The following is a 22,410-nucleotide window of genomic DNA, read 5'->3' as shown; positions in this document are numbered from 1 at the left end:
GCACTGGCCACCCCTCATAGCCTGGTTCTTCTCTATGTTTCTTCCTGCTTCAGCATTGCTTGCTGTTTGGGGTTTTAGGCTGGGTTTCTGTACAGCACTTTGAGATATCAGCTGATGTAAGAAGGGCTATATAAATACATTTGATTTGAATATCTACTGCCTCAAAGGACGAGAGATTGACTTCATCACTACTTGTATTCATCAGAGGTATTGACATGTTGAATGCACCGAGCTGTCTGAACTACTGGCACACAGCTCAGACACCCATGCATACCCCACAAGGGGTATATTCACAGTGCCCAAGTCCAGAACAGACTATGGGAGGTGCACAGTACTATATAGAGCCATGACAACATGGAACTCTATTCCACATCAAGTAACTGATGCAAGCAGTAAAATTAGATTTAAAAACAGATTTAAAAAACACCTTATGGAACAGTGGGGACTATGAAGCAATACAAGCATAGGCAAAGACACATGCACACACACACAATAACATACATACACATGGATTTAGTACTATAGATATGTGGTAGTGGTGGAGTAGGGGCCTGAGGGCACACAATGTGTTGTGAAATCTGTGAATGCATTGTAATGTTTTTAAAATTGTATAAACTGCCAATTGTGCTGCCCTGTTCCGAGCCAATTTTTGTGGGCACCTGACCACACGACTGAACAGCTGCTAATGGGGATCCATAATAAATACAAATACATTGACTTTTTAAGCACATTTTTACTCCTGAACTTAAAAGATGAAATACTTATGGACTTCAGCTTTTCATTTATTTGTAAACATTTCTAAAAACATCATTTCACTTTGACATTATGGGTGCGTGTGGGCCAGTGACCAAAAATCTCAATTTAAACCATTTGAAATTCAGGCTGTAACACAACAAAACGTGGGAAAAGTCCAGGGGTGTGAAGAATTTCTGAAGGCACTGTCAATTTGACAAAAGCTGGATCCCACCTAGACATGACCCAGTTCGGTAGTAGCACAGGAGCAACAGTGGCTGGTAGAGCTTTTTTAGTCAATGTGACATTGCGCCAAATTCAAGATACAAGAACCATTTTAACAGTTTTCTACTACAGCGGATGAAGGAGCGTGGAGATGTAGAAATGGACAGAGAAGAATAAGGAAAGGAGCTGGGTATTAAGGGAAGCATGTGGTGAGGAAGATTGGCATCAAGTACAAAAAAAAAAAAATTGAACCTGACAAGAGAGGGTTAATTACCTCTGGCGGCATATGCGGTGAAGACAGCCGAGTTAGAGCCTCATCCCGATGATGACAAATATGATTCTGGCCCAGTGGGAGTGAGGTTTTTGTAGAGAATGAATCCTTACATTCTGGCTGATCTATATGTGGGTATCGGATTGGGTGGAGATGAGGTTGGCGACTGTTGAAGTAGACTTGTGATGATCTTTTGCATTTTTTCCATCCAGAGGGAGTGGGCACTCCGCACCACCCACCTAGGGAAATAACTGTGACTGCTCTCTCTGCAGCAGGGTGCCAGTGAAAGGAGTGATAACTGGGGTGGCGTTATGTTGAGGAAGATCAATTGAAATGGAAGATTCCCGGTGTCTGTGATGCCCCCCATTTGGGGAGATGCAGACCTGGTGGAGAAACAGAAGATACAGTCTGTTCTGATTAATTTTATTGTGTTTTTTTTGTACTGTTACCCCTTTTCTCCCAAATTTTGTGATATCCAAATGGTAGTTAAAGTCTTGTCCCATCGCTGCAACTCCCCTACAAACTCAGGAGCGGCAAAGTTTGAGAGCAATGTGTCCTCTGAAACACGACCCTGCCAAGCCACACTACTTCTTGACACACTGCTCGCTTAACCCGCTGGGCCAATCTCCCGGTCACGGTCAGCTGTTACTACAAACCCGGGTCTGTAGTGATGCCTCGCGCACTGTGATGCAGTACCTTAGACCATGCCACTTGGGAGGCCCTTTGTCCTGCTGAATTTTGATGCAGCATCAATACCTGACAAAGTCAAGTAAAGATGTGTCAGTTATCCAATTACCCATTATGGTGTTTTAGGTGCCAAACTTTTGGTCATGTTGCAGCAGTTTGTATGAGGGAGATTCCTAGATGTGAGAAGTGTGCAGGAGGGCATGAGACAAAGGAATGTGTAGTATCGGTGGGAAAACTTGTGTTTTAACTGTAGGGTTACCCATGGTGCCGGAGATAAGAAGTGAGAGAAAGGCAGGTTGAGGTTGCCAGGATCAGAGTAGTACAGAAGGTGTCATATGCAGGGCGAGGATCCAAAGAGGCTCCCTGTGAGTAGGTCAAGGGATCCTAAGAGGCTACCTGTGAGTAGGAATAACATGTGCTTCCGTTATCCTGTTGGTTTCTAAGCATTCATAGCCATAGTTATCAACTGTACTGCAGAAATCGAACATAAAATACAGAAAATAAATGTTGTGGTGGTAGTTGCAGAGAAGTACTTGGGTGTACAAGATTTTACTGAAGAAGAGTAACAAGGTGTGTTCCTCCCAGGATCCTCCCAGGCTGCAGGCCTGGTGTAGCATCAGTAATAGAATAGTGGTTAGGTTTAAATTTGTGTAGGGTTAGTTGGTAGGGCAATTTTTATATTTTTTAATTTCCAAGAACAGTAGGAGGAAACACGGCTCGATAAGAGAAATATATTAATTAATAGGCGCCTAGCACTCCAATACAGTAGGTAGCGGTGTATGCAGCTTTCACTTGGTTGCGATCAACCAATACATATTTAAAGAAGAAATTACCCAGTACCTCGGTCTTCACTAGTTACCACAGCCACACTGTCATAAACCCCGCCTATTTCTACAATGTTTTCATCGTAAAATGTGATTTTAACCATAATCACACTGCAACCCGTGGCCTTAACCTTATATGAATACCAAGAAGAAAATGTGTGTTTGTATAAATGTTTTAAAGACCAAGCCAATTGGACTTTGTGGCTGTGGTAACTACTAGTGCAAATGGAAACCCAGTATCTGGTCGAATGACTGATCTGGGCAGCAACAAAATGCCTGCCGCAGTGATAATGGGTGAAAATTATGATAAACTTTTAGAACAGTGCGAAACACAGGAGCTTGAGGTAGTTATGTATTTCTTCAAAGTTGTATAATGTAAATGTCGCTGTTCGAAGATAGTTGCTTTGGGTTGTGTTGTAGCTAGCTAAGTTACCCATCCACACACGCTAAGTAGGTAACGTCAGCGAACACAACATGTCTAGAGCTAGCTAGATCATAACATTACCGTTAAGTTGAACAAAGCTAACGCTGTGAGTGAAAGTAGCTAGCCACCCGTAGTTCGCTAATTTAGCTAGTTATGTTGCTAACGTTAGTGTTTTTGCATCTGCTCCGTTGTTTACGTTTGGTGTAGCTGGCTGCTAAGTTCAGTTGTTAGTTAGCTATCCATCCACACACAGACACATTAGCGTTAGTTGGCAAACGACACATCTAACTAGCTAGTTCATAACATGAAATTGACTAACACAATTCATTGAATGAGTTGTGCGTAAAGTATCTTGTTACTCGTACGTCAGTTGGCTAGTGCTTACATTTTGTCCGTTGTTTAACCGTACGTTTTGTGTTGGTGGCCTACTCTGATGGTATGCACAGACAAGGTTTTAAACTAAGCTTCTAAATGTATGCTACTCTTTGGTATATACAATGCAGACTAGTGGCTTTAAAGGCTTGACACTGGAACATTAATGCCAGATGTCCACCAGATACACATGTTTTGCCGTATGTCTAGCCCTCATTTTCCTTATTTGATACATCTGCTTCGCAAGGCTGCAATATATATATGTATATATATAACTTTAACTAGGCAAGTCAGTTTAGAACATTCTTATTTTACAATGGCTGCCTAACCCGGATAACGCTGGGCCAATTGTGCGCCGCAATATGGTACTCCCGATCACGGCCGGTTGTGATACAGCTCGTGATCGAACCAGGGTCTCTAGTGACGCCCCAAGCACTGCCTTAGACCGCTTCACAACTCGGGGGCGTCACTTGGGAGTTTGCATGGAGAAGATAATTTTCTCCCTGTTTGACCAAAGCTTATACAGAACAGACAAGTTATTTTCCTATCGACCTACTGGTTTCATAGGTGGGCAGACCTACCAACAGCCTGACTCACACAATGGCGCATTATAACACTTAATCTAGTTTGTTCCTATTCTTCTGTCTCCTATCTTTAGCAACATCAATACATTTAACTGGTTGTTCCCATATAGATTACTGATTTCAAATCAGTAGCTGGTCCTGCATGATGGCATGCAAAATGATGCACAGAACAGTTCTGTTAGGGCGCAATATCCAAATGTAGTAATGATGAATTGTCCCAGTGTCATTCTTACCTGAGACACATTTCCAGTCGTTCAGCGGGAGTCTTCTCGTCTCTAACTACACAATAGTGATCATTTGGCCTCCGTATGGTTCCTCCCATGTGAACTTTTATGATTTCTTTTACCACTGCATGGTAATGCCGTTTCTCCATGTTTCCAACTTGGCCATATCTCCATGTTACAGTGCGTGTTTACTGAAAACAGACTGAAGACAGTTGACTACTTGTGCTAATTAGCTATCTGCGTCTCCTAACACCTGTGTGTAAATGGAAGACTGATGCCCCAAACATGTTCTCACTGAAATATATTGTCGGCTGCAACTGTTTTACCAATGTACAGTAAGTGTGTATTTTGCATTTGTGACATTTGATTTGATATGAAAAGTTGAGGGATTTGATTCTAGAACTGTACCGCAATTGAGAATCGATTCAGGATTAGATGGAGTATTTAGCTGTTTTGACTTCGAGCCAATTCGCCTTTAAACAGAACACGTAAGGTCCTTGGACTGTAAGGAGTAACGTAGGCTCCTTTACTCCATTATTGGGCTATCCCAAGTCATGAGGGTGCTACCAAATTTGGAACTTCATGAGTAATTGGCTTGAATGGTCTGACCATAGGCATTAACTAATTCATGCTCTTTTTATTGCCAGGCTCCAGGTGGCATTGCTACCCCTCAAGTGTATGCCCAGCTGTTGGTGCTCTATCTACTGCACAATGACATGCAAGTCAGGCTATGCCTTTCCAAAAGCCCTTCTAAAGTTAAGATTTTCTGCCCACTGAGACATGATTGGAATTAATTGTCAGATGACTTTTTCTCTTTTTACAGGAATAACGCAAGGTACTTGTGGAAGCGAATTCCTCAAGCCATTAAATCGGTGAGAAGGGTTTGAATTTCTCATACTTAGATAGCTGTAAATGTCTTGGTGTCATAAGCGTCTTTTTGTTCGTAGGTACGCACATTTCGGGTCAATTTTGCTGCCGCCTGATCGACCCTCATTAACCTCATTAACCGATCAACAAATAGATTTTCTCTCTCCAAACAGTCAAATGACTGACCAACCAAATATAATGCATGCACATTACATTTTAAGAGCTTAATGCAAACATGCAACAATAGCAAGCCTTCCTATTGTCTTAGTTAAAAGACTAAAGCCTATTATTGAACATGCAACTTCTGTAATGAAACAGTTAATAAACCCCAATTTTCAAACATTTTCCAAAATGCAATTAACGTGAAAACACTGTTCTAAACAGTGCACCAAATGCGAGTGGTTCCATATGTGACAGGTGAATCTCAAAGATAGAAAGAGGGTAATCTAATGGCAACAACTAGGATGGGTTGCTAATATGACTAGGATTGTGCCTTTGGCTTCTGGACGACGAAGGAAAGTTGATATGAAACCCAATAGAACAGGAGAATGGTGGTAATGACATTAAGTCTGTATTAAATAATTACCTCCCAAGTTTTGAAGCAAGGTAAGACATGCCTCATTATTTTAATCAAAGTAAAACTTTCAGATTTCAAACAATTATACTGCCTCAAGCTCACATTGAAAAGTGGTGGGTGACATGATGATAGCCTGCCTATTGTTGACTAGCCTATGCACTCGAATGGCGAATGGGAGGGACTCTTTAATTACGAGTTGAGTTTGAGAATTTAAAATAGTAGCTCTTAATCGTGGCCATAAACAGTTAACATGCAATTGCATTTAGAATTGTTATTTGTTGTGCAATGACTGGGCTTATAAAAGCACATGCTTCACTCCAGATTTTTAAAGAGCTGCACTGTCTGACAGGTGATAGGCCAGGCAGCCCTGGAGTGCTGCAGGAAGACCAGGTGTGTTGAATTTAGGCAATCACTGAACTGATCAATTAATTCAGTTGGTCAGGTGTGGTGCCTAGTGTTGGAACTAAAAATCCTGGTGCACTCCAGGATCAGGGTTGCCTACCCGTGATAGGCCATTCCACTCCTAAAACTAGGCTCTATGCTGTGCAGGTGGGATAATCTTCATGACAACTAATGAATATACACAAGTGCCAATTTAACTCCTAAATTAGGCAATTTAACCTATAGACTGATGAGCATATGACCAATCAAATGTATTTTCAGCGGCTAACCGATTTTAAACGATTATCCGTTAACATCCATAGTTGTTAGACAAAAATGTTAAAGCTACACTGGGAACCCCGTAACTATTGAATAGGTACTCATCATATAATTTCCCACGTTGAAAATGATGGTAGACCAGTGGGACCTGCCCTGCACGCTGAATTAATTCAACACATGAGAATGAGTGTATCCAATGTGTCACTATCAACAGGCCTCCTAGCCTGCATGTCATTCATTATAGTCTAGGCCCCAATGTATGGTAATGTCAGTGAAGTGGGTTGAAACATGTGCTGTGTGCAGGCAAACCTAGAACTGACGGCCGTATGGGCCGTGGGTCAGCGTATATGGCAGCGAGACTTCCCAGGGATCTACTCGGCCATCGCAGCTCACCAGTGGTCTGAGAACATCCTGCCAGTCATGGAGGCCCTGAGAGGTACTGTCATGGCCGTGCACTTTTCTGTTACCAATTGCACACACCTGACCTGAATGAAAACATCCTATATACATCTGTGGCTCAAAATGCATTGCTAACACAATGTGACTGATCGCATGGTTTTGTGACTGAGTTTCCAGGTTTTCAAATATAACATTAGTCCTGCAAGGGCTCTTAGAATATGCATGCTGTTTTGTTTTTGTATGTCTTCTGATGAGAAAAACATATTCTGGAGACTGTTACTGGGTGTTATTGAATACACTCCAGAGAGTAATGATTCACATTGAGTGAGTGATTGATTGACTGCAGATTTGTTTGAGGCTCACTGTATTGACCTATTGAGACAGACTGAACTCTTGCTTAGGCTTTGTCTCTCACCAATTTACTACACTGCTCAAAAAAATAAAGGCAACACTTAAACAACACAATGTAACTCCAAGTCAATCACACTTCTGTGAAATCAAACTATCCACTTAGGAAGCAACGCTGATTGACAATACATTTCACATGCTGTTGTGCAAATGGAATAGACAACAGGTGGAAATTATAGGCAACTAGCAAGACACCCCCAATAAAGGAGTGGTTCTGCAGGTGGTGACCACAGACCACTTCTCATTTCCTATGCTTCCTGGCTGATGTTTTGGTCACTTTTGAATGCTGGCGGTGCTTTCACTCTAGTGGTAGCATGAGACGGAGTCTACAACCCACACAAGTGGCTCAGGTAGTGCAGCTCATCCAGGATGGGACATCAATGCGAGCTGTGGCAAGAAGGTTTGCTGTGTCTGTCAGCGTAGTGTCCAGAGCATGGAGGCGCTACCAGGAGACAGGCCAGTACATCAGGAGACGTTGAGGAGGCCGTAGGAGGGCAACAACCCAGCAGCAGGACCGCTACCTCCGCCTTTGTGCAAGGAGGAGCAGGAGGAGCACTGCCAGAGCCCTGCAAATTACCTCCAGCAGGCCACAAATGTGCATGTGTCTGCTCAAACGGTCATAACAGACTCCATGAGGGTGGTATGAGGGCCCGACGTCCACAGGTGGAGGTTGTGCTTACAGCCCAACACCGTGCAGGACGTTTGGCATTTGCCAGAGAACACCAAGATTGGCAAATTCGCCACTGGCGCCCTGTGCTCTTCACAGATGAAAGCAGGTTCACACTGAGCACATGTGACAGACGTGACATAGTCTGGAGACGCCGTGGAGAACGTTCTGCTGCCTGCAACATCCTCCAGCATGACCGGTTTGGCGGTGGGTCAGTCATGGTGTGGGGTGGCATTTCTTTGGGGGGCCGCACAGCCCTCCATGTGCTCGCCAGATGTAGCCTGACTGCCATTAGGTACCGAGATTAGATCCTCAGACCCCTTGTGAGACCATATGCTGGTGCGGTTGGCCCTGGGTTCTTCCTAATGCAAGACAATGCTAGACCTCATGTGGCTGGAGTGTGTCAGCAGTTCCTGCAAGAGGAAGGGATTGATGCTATGGACTGGCCTGCCCGTTCCCCAGACCTGAATCCAATTGAGCACATCCACCAACGCCACGTTGCACCACAGACTGTCCAGGAGTTGGCGGATGCTTTAGTCCAGGTCTGGGAGGAGATCCCTCAGGAGACCATCCGCCATCTCATCAGGAGCATGCCCATCAGGAGCATTGTAGGGAGGTCATACAGGCACGTGGAGGCCACACATATATATATATATATATATATATATATATATATATATATATATATATATATATATATATATATATATATATATATATATATATATATATATAACTTTAACTAGGCAAGTCAGGTAGGCTTTGAAATACATCCACAGGTACACCTCCAATTGACTCAAATTATGTCAATTAGCTTATCAGAAGCTTCTAAAGCCATGACATCATTTTCTGGAATTTTCCAAGCTGTTTAAAGGCACAGTCAACTTAGTGTATGTAAGCTTCCGACTTCACAAGTAAAATTACTTGTGTCATGCACAAAGTAGATGTCCTAACCGACTTGCCAAAACTATAGTTAACAAGAAATTAGTGGAGTGGTTGAAAAACAAGTTTTAATGACTCCAACCTAAGTGTATGTCAACTTCCGACTTCAACTGGACATTGTAGTCTGCTGCCTATTGAGGGTTTTTGATAATCAAAAGGGGTGGCAGGTAGCCTAGTGGTTAGAGCGTTGGGCCAGTAAAGGAAATGTTACTGGAATGAATCCCTGAGCTGACAAGGTAAAAATCTGTCATTCTGCCCCTGAACAAGGCAGGCCGTTATTGTAAATAAGAATTTGCTCTTAACTCACTTGCCTAGTCAAATAAATAATAAATGGTAATACGGGGCAAACATAAGGGAGCTTAAAGTTGGAATCCTGAATTGTGCAACTGCCATGTCCATTTGCTCTATAAGAACAACAAAAAGTTACTGCAAACAAGTTTTTTTCTCCCATTATTGCACTCATGATAGAACAGCAGCATATGTATATTTACCATATGTGATGCTCCCCAGCTCCTCTTTGTCATGCGGACAGTGGAGCTGTTTTCCAGTACTGCGGATTCCATCTTTAAAAGGTTTTGTAATACCTAATTGAAAATGAATAGGCTTTATAAGAACACAAACAAATTGTCCCATTGATGCACAGCAGGATATGATACAGTTCACCTTGTTTAATCTAGCCCTTTAATTTCTTATGGGTACCTGGGACAGTAGCATCCCACTTGGCCAACATCCAGTGAAATTGCAGAGCGTGTAAAAAAATATATGTTATACATCAAAATAAAGCTTAACTTCTTGTTAATCCAGCCGCCGTGTCAGATTTCAAGAAGGCTTTATGGCGAAAGCTTTCAACCAGGCAAGTACGACAAAAAATAGTCAGAAATAGCGATATAAAAAATGCCTTACCTTTGATCTTCGTATGGTTGCACTCACAAGACTCCCAGTTACAAAATAAACGTTTGTTTTGTTCGATAAAGTCCCTTTTTATATCCAAAACCCTCCGTTTTGTTCAGTAATCCAATGGCTCAAAGGCAGTCACAACAGGCAGACGAAAAATCCAAATAGTATCCGTGAAGTTCGTAGAAACATGTCAAACGATGTTTATAATCAATCCCCAAGTTGTTTTTAGCCTAAATAATCGATAATATTTCAACCGGACAATGGTGTCGTCAATATAAAAGAAAAACAAGAAATGCGCTCTCTCGGTCGTGCGCAGGAAATGGGTCTTGCGACTTCCCAGGGTCCACTCACTCAAAGTGGTCTTACTCCCTCATTTTCAGAATACAAGCCTGAAACAATTTAGTGGAAGCCATAGGACGTGCAATTTGAGTCCAAAGTCAATGGATACTGTAATGGCATTCAATAGAAAACTACAAACATAAAGAAATCCCACTTCCTAGATGGATTTTTCTCAGGTTTTCGCCTGCCATATCAGTTTTGTTATACTCACAGATATTATTTTAACAGTTTTGGAAACTAGTGTTTTCTATCCAAATCTTTCTATCCAAGTTTACGTTGGGCACGCTTTTCATCCGGAGGTGAAAATAGTGCCCCCTACCCTAGTGAGGTTAAACCATAAGCAGCATCACACCATTTAGCCTACCACAATTGTTCAAAACAGATCTGTTTTCTTGATTCTCAAAATGACAGTAGTAAATATAGATGAGTATATTACAAAGGTATTGTCACAAGGTTATGAAATGGACAGATAAGATGGTGTCTTAAATTACACTAAAATATCCATCAGTAAGCTCCTGCCTCTGCAGATAAGAGTGTCATATGGAAACACGTATGACCTTCACTGCTCACACTCCCCACGTGTAACCACCTCTAACTTTTGGACCCTGGTAGACCCATACATGAAGTCACTCATGCGGCAAGGTTAAGAATAGCTCATCCCTGGTGCTCACTGTTCTTTATTTTGATCATTTTTCAACGTCACGGAATGTGCTACACATTCACAGGAGAGTTACTCAAGACAATTTCCACGATCTGGGGTTTAACCTATAGCTGACCGCTTGTGTAATATAACGGCACTCAATCCAAAGAAATGTCACTGGGAGGTATTTTATTTTGCTTGTTTTGTTGGGGCAGTTTATCGAGAAAGATGTTGGATTCAAAACACCATTCATTGGGCATATGTAGAAGGGGCAAAAAAGTATGTAGTGAGAAATATTTAATCTACTGAAGTGCTCTGATATGACCAGAGTCTATAACCAGCGAGAAAGGTGGTCAGCTTTATGAAGCCTATGTTGGCTTTGTCGTAATACTCCTGGAAAACCAGCTTGTCGTAAACAAAGTCAGGGGTGTGTTGACGTGACAAGGCATGTTGTTTACCCTTAAGGAAATCTCCCTCAGGTGCGACTGCTCTGGGACAGTCACATGGGGGGCTTTATCTCTGCTGAATGTTCTCCTGGCCCTGTCAAATTTCTGTCACTGTGGGAGGTGATCTCGCTCCTTGTGTAACATATGACACATGCAGCAGCCAGTGGGTGGGGGGTATTTTCTCAGAAAAGAGTCTGGCAAACAAGCAGGGAGGAATGTGTACCCTGGTTGGTGGGAGATATCGGGTGTCGCAGGCTGGTATAAAGGACAGGGCTGCTATTCCCCAGCCAGAACAGATGTCAGCACTTCAGCAGACTCTGAAGCAGCTACCAAAGAGAAAGGTTCAGCCCCCAGCCTCCATAGTTACTGGCTTGTTAAAGCCTATAGGAGAAGAAGCAGTCGTCCAAGACACTGAAGTTTGAGAAGGCTGTGTCGAAAAAGAGACTCAGCTTTTCTAGCCCAACATTAAGGAGAAGCCTATTTCAGCATGGATGTCCAGAGGACTGCCTCGGTGGTGCGTCCACCAAGCCCCATGGAGAGCCTGGAGAAGCAGCTGAGCTGCCCCATCTGCCTGGAGATGTTCACTAAGCCCGTGGTCATCCTGCCCTGCCAGCATAACCTGTGCCGTGGCTGTGCCAGCGACCTCTACGACTCACGCAATCCCTACCGCTTCTCGGGCGGCGTCTTCCGCTGCCCCACCTGCCGCTTCGAGGTGGTCCTGGACCGCCACGGCGTGCACGGTCTTCAACGCAACCTGCTGGTGGAGAACATCATCGACATCTACAAGCAACAGCAGGAGGGCGGTGGGGGTAGTGGCAGTGGAGACAGCACAGAGACTCCACTGAAGCCCAAGGACTCTAAGGAACCCATGTGCCAGGAGCACGAGGAGGAGAAGATCAACATCTACTGCGTTACCTGCCAGATGCCCACCTGCTCCATGTGCAAAGTGTTTGGCCAGCACAAGGACTGTGAGGTGTCGCCGCTTGCCAGTGTTTACCAGGTGCAGAAGGGCGAGCTTAGCAACGCCATCGACGCCCTGGTGGCGGGCAATGGGCGCCTTCAGGCCCTACTCAACCAAATGGAGGACGCCTGCCGGGCGGTGCAGGACAATGCACAGCGTGCCAAGCAAAGCTTGGGTGAGCGCTTCGACCTGCTCTACGCTGTGCTGGAGGAGCGTAAGGGCATGCTGCTGGAACAGATCGGCAAGGAGCAGGACGAGAAGGTGACAGCATTGCGGGCGCTGGCCCAGCGCTATGGCGAACGACTGCAGGCAGGCTCAGAGCTGACTGACACGGCGGTTCAGGCCCTGGAGCAGAGCGGTGCTGCCGAGTTCCTGCTGGCCTCCAAGGGCCTGATTACACAGACCAAGGACACTGCCAAGAGCTCCCTGGGCGAGGAGAGGCCTGAGCCAGGCTTCGAGAAGATGGACCACTTCACACTGTCCACAGAGCATGTGGAGGTCGTCCTGGCCAAGATGGACTTTGGAATGGTCGACGATGACGAGTTTGAGGATGCGGAAGGGGACGAAGAGGAGGAGGAGTGATGAAACTTGAAAATATATGAACAGAACAAATGAACAATTTACTACTTTTGAAGGCTCTTCAACCTGAATGTCCATTGCAGGGACTCTAGTTTCAATGTTTCAGAGATATTAAGATAATTTAGGAGTAAGGAAGGATGGAAGAAGTTAGTTGTGTCAGAATGTTTTCGTAAGGAGTGGATTGACTTTAATACACAATGGCTTACCCCAGTTTTGAGTGCAATATTTAGGATTTTGTACTCTTAAACTTTGCCATTTGGTAAACTATATAGTTTTTTTATACTTTTGTATTTCCATATCAGATTTATTCAGATCTATTTGTTATGTACTTTAGGTTGAATACACTCTGGTTGTTTACACTTGAAGACTTTATCAGGTGTAGAGATTGAGATGGGAATAAAGTTTTGATTTTTGATTTCTCATCTGCATCTAGAATGCCTGTGGTTGTATCAAACGGATAAATGCTTGAATTGATTGCGTGCCCTCAACTGGCAACAGAATATTTAGACAGATCTGTTTTCATCGCAACCTGAAATAAACAATGCTTCAAATGACTCAAGCAGATATTTCTTTGCTTTTATCAGATTCCGATTATTCAAGGTACAGAGAAACACACACATGCATACCCAGCAAATCAGTTTGAAGTAAAAACAATGGTTTTGAAAGATAACTATAATTTGGGTGTTGTCCTAATATGTTGTTGCTCTCACTTGGCATGTGCCAGCATATAAAAATAAAAGCCCTTGCGAAGTCCTCAGTGGCAAGCCTTTGCTGGTGAAGTTTGGGGGGGAGTGGGTGGCTATTTTTAAAAGTTAAGATGTTGAGAAATGACAGAGGCCCTGGAATAGAGTGTCAGTGAAGGTCAGGTGGGGGTCCTGTTTCTCCTCCATTAAGTACCATCCCCCTCATGTCATAGACCGGCTTGCTCAGCAACGACCAACTCCTTTCTGAAGAGCTGTAGTGGAGGCATTTGGAGGGGCCGGCCCACATGACTAGTCATCTTTGGATAGTACCCTGCCAGTCAGCTGGTTCAATGGCTCCTGCCATCTGTTCTTGTAGTCTCCAAATTCCTTTAGAATTAGTTGTAAAATTTTATCAGTGGTGCTAGCAACGGTCATCAAAATTGTTAAAAGGTTTTAAGAACAATTCTAATAAATGCAACAGACAATGGATGAAGACACTGCACTTTATATATTAACTGAATTAGAGCACAAACATTTTACTGGGGCGGACAAATATTTAGTTCAGGGATTTTGGTGGGAATTCCATTGTTACATTTATTGTCAAAATTCACTTTTTTCTTAGAATGCATTTGTATTCATTTTTCTAATGGTATCAGAAAATCTAAACATATTTTATTAAAATACAGAAAATGATGTGCCTAATTTGAATATATACATATTTTTTCACCCATCTACACAATAAGTCAAAACATTAGCAACATATTTTTTTTTCTAATTTAGATTTTTTAATGTGTATTTCTGCAATCTCATTTACAAAAGTATTCACACCCCTGAGTCACAACTTTGTAGAAGCACCTTTGGCAGCGATTACAGCTGTCTGTCTTTCAGGGTATGTTTCATTATTTTCACATTTTTCAAGCTTTGTCAAATTGTTTTTTCATTGCTAGACAATCATTTTCAGTTCTTGTCATAGATTTTAAAATAGATTTAAGTCAACTAACTCAGCTAGGATTTTGCCTGTACTTAGCTCCATTTGGTTTATATTTTTTTATCTTGAAAAACTCCAGTCCTTAATGATTACAAGCATACCCATGACATGATGCAGCCACCACTGTGCTTGAAAATATGGAGAGTGGTACTCGGTAATGTGTTGTATTGAATTTACCCCAAAACATTCTACTTTTTGTATTCAAGACCAAAAGTTAATTGCTTTGCCACGTTTTTTTGCAGTATTACTTTTAGTGCCTTGTTGCAAACAGGATGCATGTTTTGGAATATTTTTATTCTGTACAGGCTAACTTATTTTCACTGTCAATTAGGTTAGTATTGTGGAGTAACTACAAGGTTGATCCATCTTCAATTTTCTCCTATCTCAGCCATTAAACTCTGTAACTGTTTTAAAGTCACCATTGGCCTCATTGTGAAATCTCTAAGCGGTTTCCTTCCTCTCCGGCCACTAAGGACCCCTGTAACTTTGTAGGGACTGGGTGTATTGATACACCATCCAAAGTCAAATAACTTCACCATACTCAAAGGGATATTCATGTCAATGGGTGCCCTTTTCAAGGCATTGGAAAACCTCCCTGGTCTTTGTGGTTGAATCTGTGTTTGACTGAGGGGACCATACAATTATCTGTATGTGTGAGGTACGGAGATGAGGTAGTCATAAGAAAATGTTAAACACTATTATTAGTTCATGCAACTTATTATGTGTCTTATTATGTAAGCACGTTTGTACTTCTGAACGTTGAATACTTATTGACTCAAGAAAATTAAACTTTTAATTTTTTATTAATTAGTACAAATTTCTAAACTTAATTCCACTTTGACATTATGGGGTATTGTGTGTAGGCCGATGCCCACAGATCTACATTTAATCCATTTTAAAATCAGGCTCTAACACAACAAAATGTGGACAAAGTCTATGGGTGTGAATATTTTCTGAAGGCACTGTATCTTAACGTAAGGTAGCAGGCTTAATAGAAATGCCTGTAACTTGATCCCCTATATACTGGTCTTGACGAGAATGAAAAAAAAAAAAGGTCGGCAAAGGTTCTCTTCTGCACTGTTCAACCAATTCAGTAAATGTGGAGGATTTAAGATGGAGTTTTGCCTCGTATACGTCCAAAAGCGGAAGTCTTTGTCACAGGCTCTTTTTAATTTCCCCTAAAAACTGAAAAAATCTGGTTGTTGGGGACTCTGCAGAGGCTACACCTATCTATACAAAATCAAATTTCTAAACGTTTCAACTCTATTAAAAAAAATGAACACCCATAAAAAGTGATATTTCTTGTATGTGTCAAGACTATGCGTTAAGTCCCTGACAAAGCTTTAGCGTTCTTATAGATTCAACAGAAAGACAATCTATTCCTTTGAGTCCATTTCAGCCATTACCAGGGTGTAACATTACAAAAGTTTCCGTGGTCGTAACATTAATGGGAAGAAATGACCGGCACAAGTAAGAATAAAATGAACGCAATCAATCCAGTGAGATTGATTTTATACTCCTCAAGCACAGGAAATACAGTGCATTCGGAAAGTATCAAATGGTACCTAAAGTAACAAGATTCTCTCTTTGGCTTGAATGCCAAGCGTCACGTCTGGAGGGAACCTGGCACCTTCACTACGGTGAAGCATGGTGGTGGCAGCATCATGTGGTGGGGATGTTTTTCAGAGGCAGGGACTGGGAGACTAGTCAGGATTGACGGAAAGATGAACAGAGCACAGTACAGAGAGATCCTTGATGAAAACCTGCTCCAGAGCACTCAGAACCTCAGACTGGGGCGAAGGTTCACTGGACAATGACCCTAAGCACACAGCCAAGATAACGCAGTAGTGGCTTCAGGACAAGTCTCAATGTCCTTGTGTCCCAGCCAGAGCCTGGACTTGAACCCGATAACGGTGCAGCTACGCTCCCCATCCAACCTGACAGAACTTGAGAGAATATGCAAAGAAGAATGGGAGAAACTCCACAAATACAGGTGTGCCAAGCTTGTAGAACCATATCTAAGAATACTTGATACTGTAATCGCTGCCAAAGGTGCTTCAACAAAGTACTGAGTAAAGGGTCTGAATACTTATGTGATATTTCAGTTTAGAATTTTTTTCTACATTTCCCAAACATTTCTAAACTTGTTTTTGCTTTGTCATTATGGGGTATTTGTGTGTGTGTGTGTGTGTAGATTGATGAGGGGCATTTCTGTAACGTAACAAAATGTGGAAAAAGTTAAGGGGTCTGAATACTTTCCGAATGCACTGTAGATGGCTGAGAAAGACATCCTCAGGTGGGTTGGGCATTTTGTAGGTCTACTTAAAAAGGCAGGACCAGAAGTTTTAATTTATTACTTGAGCACACCAGTTGATAATGCTCTGGCTCTTAATTGTGCCATATACAGTAGGCTACATAATGTGGTTGGAAGGATATCGGTTGATTTTCCGGGCAAATGCCTGTAGTTAAAACTAAATGTGGCATTTGTTCAGAAAATTAAGTAACATTGATAACAGGGGGCTCTTTGGGGAGAAGAAAGGGGGAAAAACCCCAGACAGTCACTGCGTCTGTCCTCGCAGCTGTCTCCACTCGTCCCAGTTGTTATGTTACCACCGGTAACACTGTTGTAGCAAATGGGGGGTTGTTAGTACACACAGACTGTTGCTAGGCTATAAAGTGAGAAGGCGATAACTTTGGGCTTGTTCATTGAAGCTGTCGGGGCATCAATAAACATACAAATCCATCAAAGGTGTAAGCCAAAGTCTGGTTTGCCGTCAGCTGTGAGGCTAAATTGTTTTGCAATGTCGTCATAAGGAGCAGTTGACCCACTCTTGACTCGGGACCAAATCATACACTGACCTTTTTTGTGCTCTCCTTTTCCTTACATCTGCCTTACACTGTAGGCCTATTTGACTTGCTATTGCTCAGTCCAAGTATAAACATTGTTATTAGCACTGCTACATAAGTAGTACAATAATATAACTTTTTGACCATGGGGCTGGGCTCCATGTTGTGCAGTTTACATGAGGTGTTATTCAATTTTTTTTTTTGTATGTTTGAAAGACAAAATGGCCCTCTCTTAAATGCAGACATCTCACGTGTGTACCCATCTTTATTCCCACAGAGACCACTCGTCGGAGGGCGTATGGCCTGGTGGCCCAGGCATACACCTCCATCATGGCAGAAGACTTTGCCGCCTTTGTGGGCTACTCCGTGGAGGACGCCGTGAAGGGTAAGCAGAAGCAGTGCAGAACCTAATCTATACTCACTACCATCTGGCTACTGGATCAACAATACAGTCGTATACCATAGTTTTGTATATCCTTAATCTCTTCATGTGACTTTTCAAGTTTAGACCTAAAAATTGTGTGTCTAACTTTTCCCCTTTCATCTCTTTGCTTATTTTGCACTCCTTTTCTCCACCCAACCCTCCTCTCTCTTATCACTTTCTCCCTCCCACAGGGGTGGTGAGCCAGGGTTGGCAGGCAGACCCTGCCACCAGGATGGTAATGCCCCAGAAGCCAGGTAGGTGGAGCTGTTGCCCTTCTCTTTTCTCCCGTCAGTAGGCTATTTGTCATGCCTGAGCCTTTTTCCTCCGACTTTGTATGGAAACATTTTGCGGGACCTTGTAACAGCCCCTTTCTGTAATCAGTAGACCATCATGCTGAGAATCTGTGGCACATATGTTCATCTGACTTGATCCGTCAGCCCCTCAATTAATCCTCTCGCACCTCAATTTTTCTTACATTGAATCAGCATACAGAGCCTTTGAGCAGAAAATCTGTCAGACAGCACTTTCATAAGCCCAATCATTGCGCAACAATGCTAAATGCAATCTTGTGTTAAAAATATATTTTTGTCCCACGTCATACATACAGCTATTGTTTTTTATTTCTCAACTGGAAATTGAAGCACGCTTCCCATTTGCTTTTTAAATGCATAGGCAAATGAAGACAGGCTTCATCAGTGCGTCACACACCACTTTGCAATGAGCTAGAGGCAGTATGCATTTTGAAAATGTATAGCTTCTTAATTGTTTGAAACCTGAAAGTATCACTACATATGGAGGCATGTTTTACCTCGCTTCAAAGTAGCTTAGGCAAAATCCGACCATGTCAGTGGAGGCAATTAGCCTATTTTTATAAAGACTTCCATATGCCGTTGAAACCTGTTGCCCATTTCTGTCATGTTCATGTTGTTCGGCACCAGCGGAGAGCATTGACCATATCCTTGGTGAGTGCTCACTGCACATATTCACTCTATCATGGTCGGGTCAGTGCCACTTAAGTTTGTTTTTGGGCAATCATTTCCTCCTCCAGCTTAGATGAATATCATATTCTGTTTGTCTCAACTGTTATATGGACAACGTCGTTTTTATTGATCTGTTTGTCAGTGTCAGCAGAGTGGGCTACTCATTAGTTAAAAAAGATTCTGCTAAAGTCTGCAGTATTATAAAGTGTAGTAGAATTGAATGATACGTCTAAATAAAAAGCTTAATTTTTCCTACGCAAAGAAAGAAAAAACACATCTGATATAGCCTAGGCCTCTCTACTATATGCGCTTAGCCATGCATTGGACAATCTTTTTTTGCGAACAGTGATTTGAGTTATATTATTAGCCTAAATTATGACTATACACTCTACTCGTCAGATTCCGAAAAGTAGGCTATTTTACATAAGTCTGCAAATACAGTTGCATTTTTATGGTGAAAATTAGCTTCAAACTCACACACCGCCTAGGCTAATGATTGTACTTTTCGTTACTCGTCTTGTTGGCTGAGGAAAAGTAAATGTCAACAGTTATTCTATCTACAAAGTGCGCAGTAAGTAAGAGACACGTCATTGCATCCTCGACTTGCACGTTCTGTTAAGATTAAATCACTATAATCTGTGATTATGTGATTTTTGTTATTCCGATCACCGTTGGTGGATGCCTTAATCAGGTTACGCACCCAATGCATAGGCCTATGGTTCCCGTAAATTTCTAAAATGTCTGGTAAATGGAAATGCTGCTGGTCGAATGTCCTGCACCACATTTTCATAACGGAAACTCTGACACACACACAGATGGAGGATGCTACATGGTAGAAGACTTGGCTCTATGAGGAATCCCTCTTACTCACTCCCTCTCTCTTTCAACAGATCCTCCCCCTGTATCGCTGGTTCCAAATGAGCAGCAGCTGGCCAGGCTCACTGACTACGTGGCTTTTCTTGAGAACTGATACATTTTCTTCAGCTCTGTTTGTCTGCCATGAGGAGGACACCAGAACGCCCCTTTTCCCAAGCTTAGATGGACACACACACACACGCAGGACCTCAAACTGACCCCCCTTGTGCATGATTGTGGTCATGTCTTTTGTGGGGTAAAACTTATTTTGAATGGCTGGGCCTGGCTCCCCAGTGGGTGGGCCTGGCTCCCCAGTGGGTGGGCCTGGCTCCCCAGTGGGTGGGCCTGGCTCCCCAGTGGGTGGGCCTGGCTCCCCAGTGGGTGGGCCTATATTCCCTCCGAGGCCCACACATGGTTACGCCCCTGCTCAGTCGTGAAATCCATAGATTAGGACCTAATGAATTTATATGAACCTCAGTATAATCTTTGAAATTGTTGCATGTTGCATTTGATATTTTTGTTCAGTATACTCTTTGAGTACGCACCTTATCGCTACATGCATTTATAAGGTTTCTCAAAAGAGTGGAGTGAACCTGATCATAGTAAGACACCGAACTGCATTTTACCCAATACCAAATATATAAATATACCTATTTATGTGGACTCCCTGAGCACTTATAAGTTATCCCTCAATAGAAATTCTTCAGGTAAGAGATGACTCCAGGTTATTTAGAAAATGTAGGCCCTTCTCTCCAACAACACCCTTCCATCTATAGACTTTGCCTTTGAATTACTGTTTGTGTTTTGAGTCGTGAATAAATGCTATGGTTTGTTTCTAATTCTGAACTTGGTGGTTTTTGGGGGGGCAGTCCCTGCAAACCAGAAAAGTTGTGACTCTCTAGTGTCAGTTGTCTGTGAGAGCAACATGCCACAAGAAGGGTGGCCAAGACGTTCCTCCCTCCCCACATTGCAACGCAATGTGCTTCACAGAAGAAAATAAAAACAATTAAAATACATTTATTTAACTAGGTAAGTCAGTTAAGATCAAATTCTTATTTTCAATGACGGCCTAGGTGTACCTTGTCAGCTCGGGGATTTGAACTTGCAACCTTTACGGTTCCTAGTCCAACACTCTAACCACTAGGCTACCCTGCCGCCCCAATATTTACTACACAACCAACATAAGAGGATAAAAACAAAAGAATAACAACTGAACGACAAAACAGAATCCTAAGGAAAAGCAAAGCTAAAAAGCTGTGTTTTAAGATCTCTTTTAAATACAGTATGTACACAGTTTCACCCCCTCAGATTATCTGGCAGGCTATTCCAGAGGCTAGGGGCATAATACAGTGGCTTGTGAAAGTATTCACCCCCTTAGGAAAAATGCCAATTTTGTTGCCTTACAACCCGGAATTAAGAATCATTGAGCCTGTGTTGTAGTATACCCCTATGGTCCTGTTTATGGTGTGTCAGTCAGGCTGGTGGTAACTGGACCCGATCACTCACTATTCAGTGAATCCGTTACTCCCTGTCTGATATGCACTTCAACATCGCTCGTCATCCACATGGGGGCCAGCCATAAAGTTATATTGAGCAAGGAAGCATCACTGTATTTGAACTTGATGACATTGAGAAGGTCGACAAAGTGAGGGTCGTTTCTGAGCGGTTCGAGATAAAGTTGATTACCATGAATGTGTGAACTATTTAACATTTTACTAATGGCAAGTAATTACTTGCCTTATATGCTTGTACTGATAAAAAGGGGAGATGGACAAAGTAATTACTGTTACTCTTCCCACATAAAGCCTTTGGACACCATCAAATGAAAATAATCAACAACGATAAACTACTAATTCTTCACACATGGAATTAATGCAAATAATTCCCAGTTGTGAACATGCATTTTTTGGCTTCGAATTCAAAGATCCTTATTTCCTGCGTTGCTGTTATCCATGTTCTTCCTTTTTGTTTAGTTTGTTAATGGGCTAATATAGAGGTTTAGCTGTTGTGATCATGGGGAAGCCCAGTCCTATGACAATGTTATGCTCATGGTCATTACACTCGCTGAAAAGTATTTGCAATAGAGCTGCATTATCACCTTGACTCACAACAGTTAAAATAGTGTGGGGCTTATAACATTAATTATTTATGAAACTCAATATCAACAGGTGCAACCTGGACCTTTTTTATGACTTTAGAGTCAATGTTAGACTAACAGCTGCGTGGGGACAATATCAAGCCGAGTCTCTCTTTTTGATGGAAGGTCCAACTTGTTTTTTGGGCTGCTTACAATGGGCACAGCTGTTGTTTGCAACACTGTAAATAAACAGTAATGAATTTGGAGATCTGTGTACACAGGCGCACACCATTCCCCGATGCCCTGTGAATGTAGCCTGTGGCCTAGCCTATTTACATTGACCTCAGGTATGTTTACAGTAACAGCTGAAAGATTGACATCGAACAAAAGGAGTCTAGACTGACTTGTTCTAATGTGACTGGGTTGGATTTATACCAAGCACCTTTTCCAGGTGCTCAAAAGGCTTTACATTTTATGGGGGGGGACTCACCTCATCCCTTACCAATGCTTAGCACCCAGCTGGGGGATGCCACGGCAGCCATTTTATACCAGAAAGCTCAAAACACACTAACCTCCATTCAACTCACTATTCCCAGTGTATTCCTGGGGCGTCTTCGAAATCATAACCCTGTCAGATACTCCTTTGTGATATAATGTGATTGTGGATGGGCCAACCCAGGTTTACTGCACCATAACACATACTGGAAACCTGAAAAGAATGCAGATGTTGTGAGGCTGCTGAGGGAGAGGCTTTGAAGTGAGGACACAGAGGTCAAGAAATCACAGACCTGCAGACCATGTGATTTAACAGGGGGTGCTGCAGCATTCTCA

At 42.6% G+C, this 22,410-nt stretch overlaps 2 protein-coding genes and 1 long non-coding RNA gene across 4 annotated transcripts; 2 read left to right on the top strand and 1 right to left on the bottom strand.

Annotated features, from left to right (window-relative positions):
• Positions 1–731: 731 nt before the first annotated feature.
• Positions 732–6,199, bottom strand: LOC118943573. Its single transcript, XR_005038768.1, has 3 exons — positions 4,353–6,199; positions 2,175–2,311; positions 732–1,611 (listed from the first exon to the last, which is right to left on the bottom strand). It is a non-coding gene; the product is annotated as an uncharacterized LOC118943573 (long non-coding RNA).
• On the top strand, positions 2,788–20,341 carry LOC110501278 (COP9 signalosome complex subunit 8). 2 transcript variants are annotated; one of them, XR_005038767.1, is made up of 8 exons: positions 2,788–3,083; positions 4,991–5,061; positions 5,167–5,215; positions 6,751–6,883; positions 17,521–17,628; positions 17,859–17,921; positions 19,538–19,799; positions 19,842–20,341. XR_005038767.1 is itself a non-coding variant. In XM_021578706.2 (7 exons), the coding sequence occupies exons 1-7, from the start codon at positions 2,988–2,990 to the stop codon at positions 19,615–19,617; spliced, it is 600 nt and encodes a 199-aa protein (XP_021434381.1). In that variant the 5' UTR covers positions 2,788–2,987; the 3' UTR covers positions 19,618–20,341. The 2 variants fall into 2 exon arrangements, 1 of the variants encoding a protein (XP_021434381.1); XM_021578706.2 differs by having other exon boundaries at positions 19,538–20,341.
• On the top strand, positions 11,512–13,279 carry trim63b (tripartite motif containing 63b). The gene is given in 1 exon segment (NM_001197215.1): positions 11,512–13,279. A coding segment is annotated over 1 exon segment (1,056 nt). The 5' UTR covers positions 11,512–11,672; the 3' UTR covers positions 12,729–13,279.
• Positions 20,342–22,410: the final 2,069 nt, after the last annotated feature.

The sequence above is a fragment of the Oncorhynchus mykiss genome, chromosome 22 (assembly GCF_013265735.2).
Source record: "Oncorhynchus mykiss isolate Arlee chromosome 22, USDA_OmykA_1.1, whole genome shotgun sequence".
In the NCBI taxonomy this organism is placed as follows: domain Eukaryota; kingdom Metazoa; phylum Chordata; class Actinopteri; order Salmoniformes; family Salmonidae; genus Oncorhynchus; species Oncorhynchus mykiss.
The sequence above is the reverse complement of the archived record's forward strand: the minus strand, read 5'-3'. Positions and strand labels throughout refer to the sequence as shown.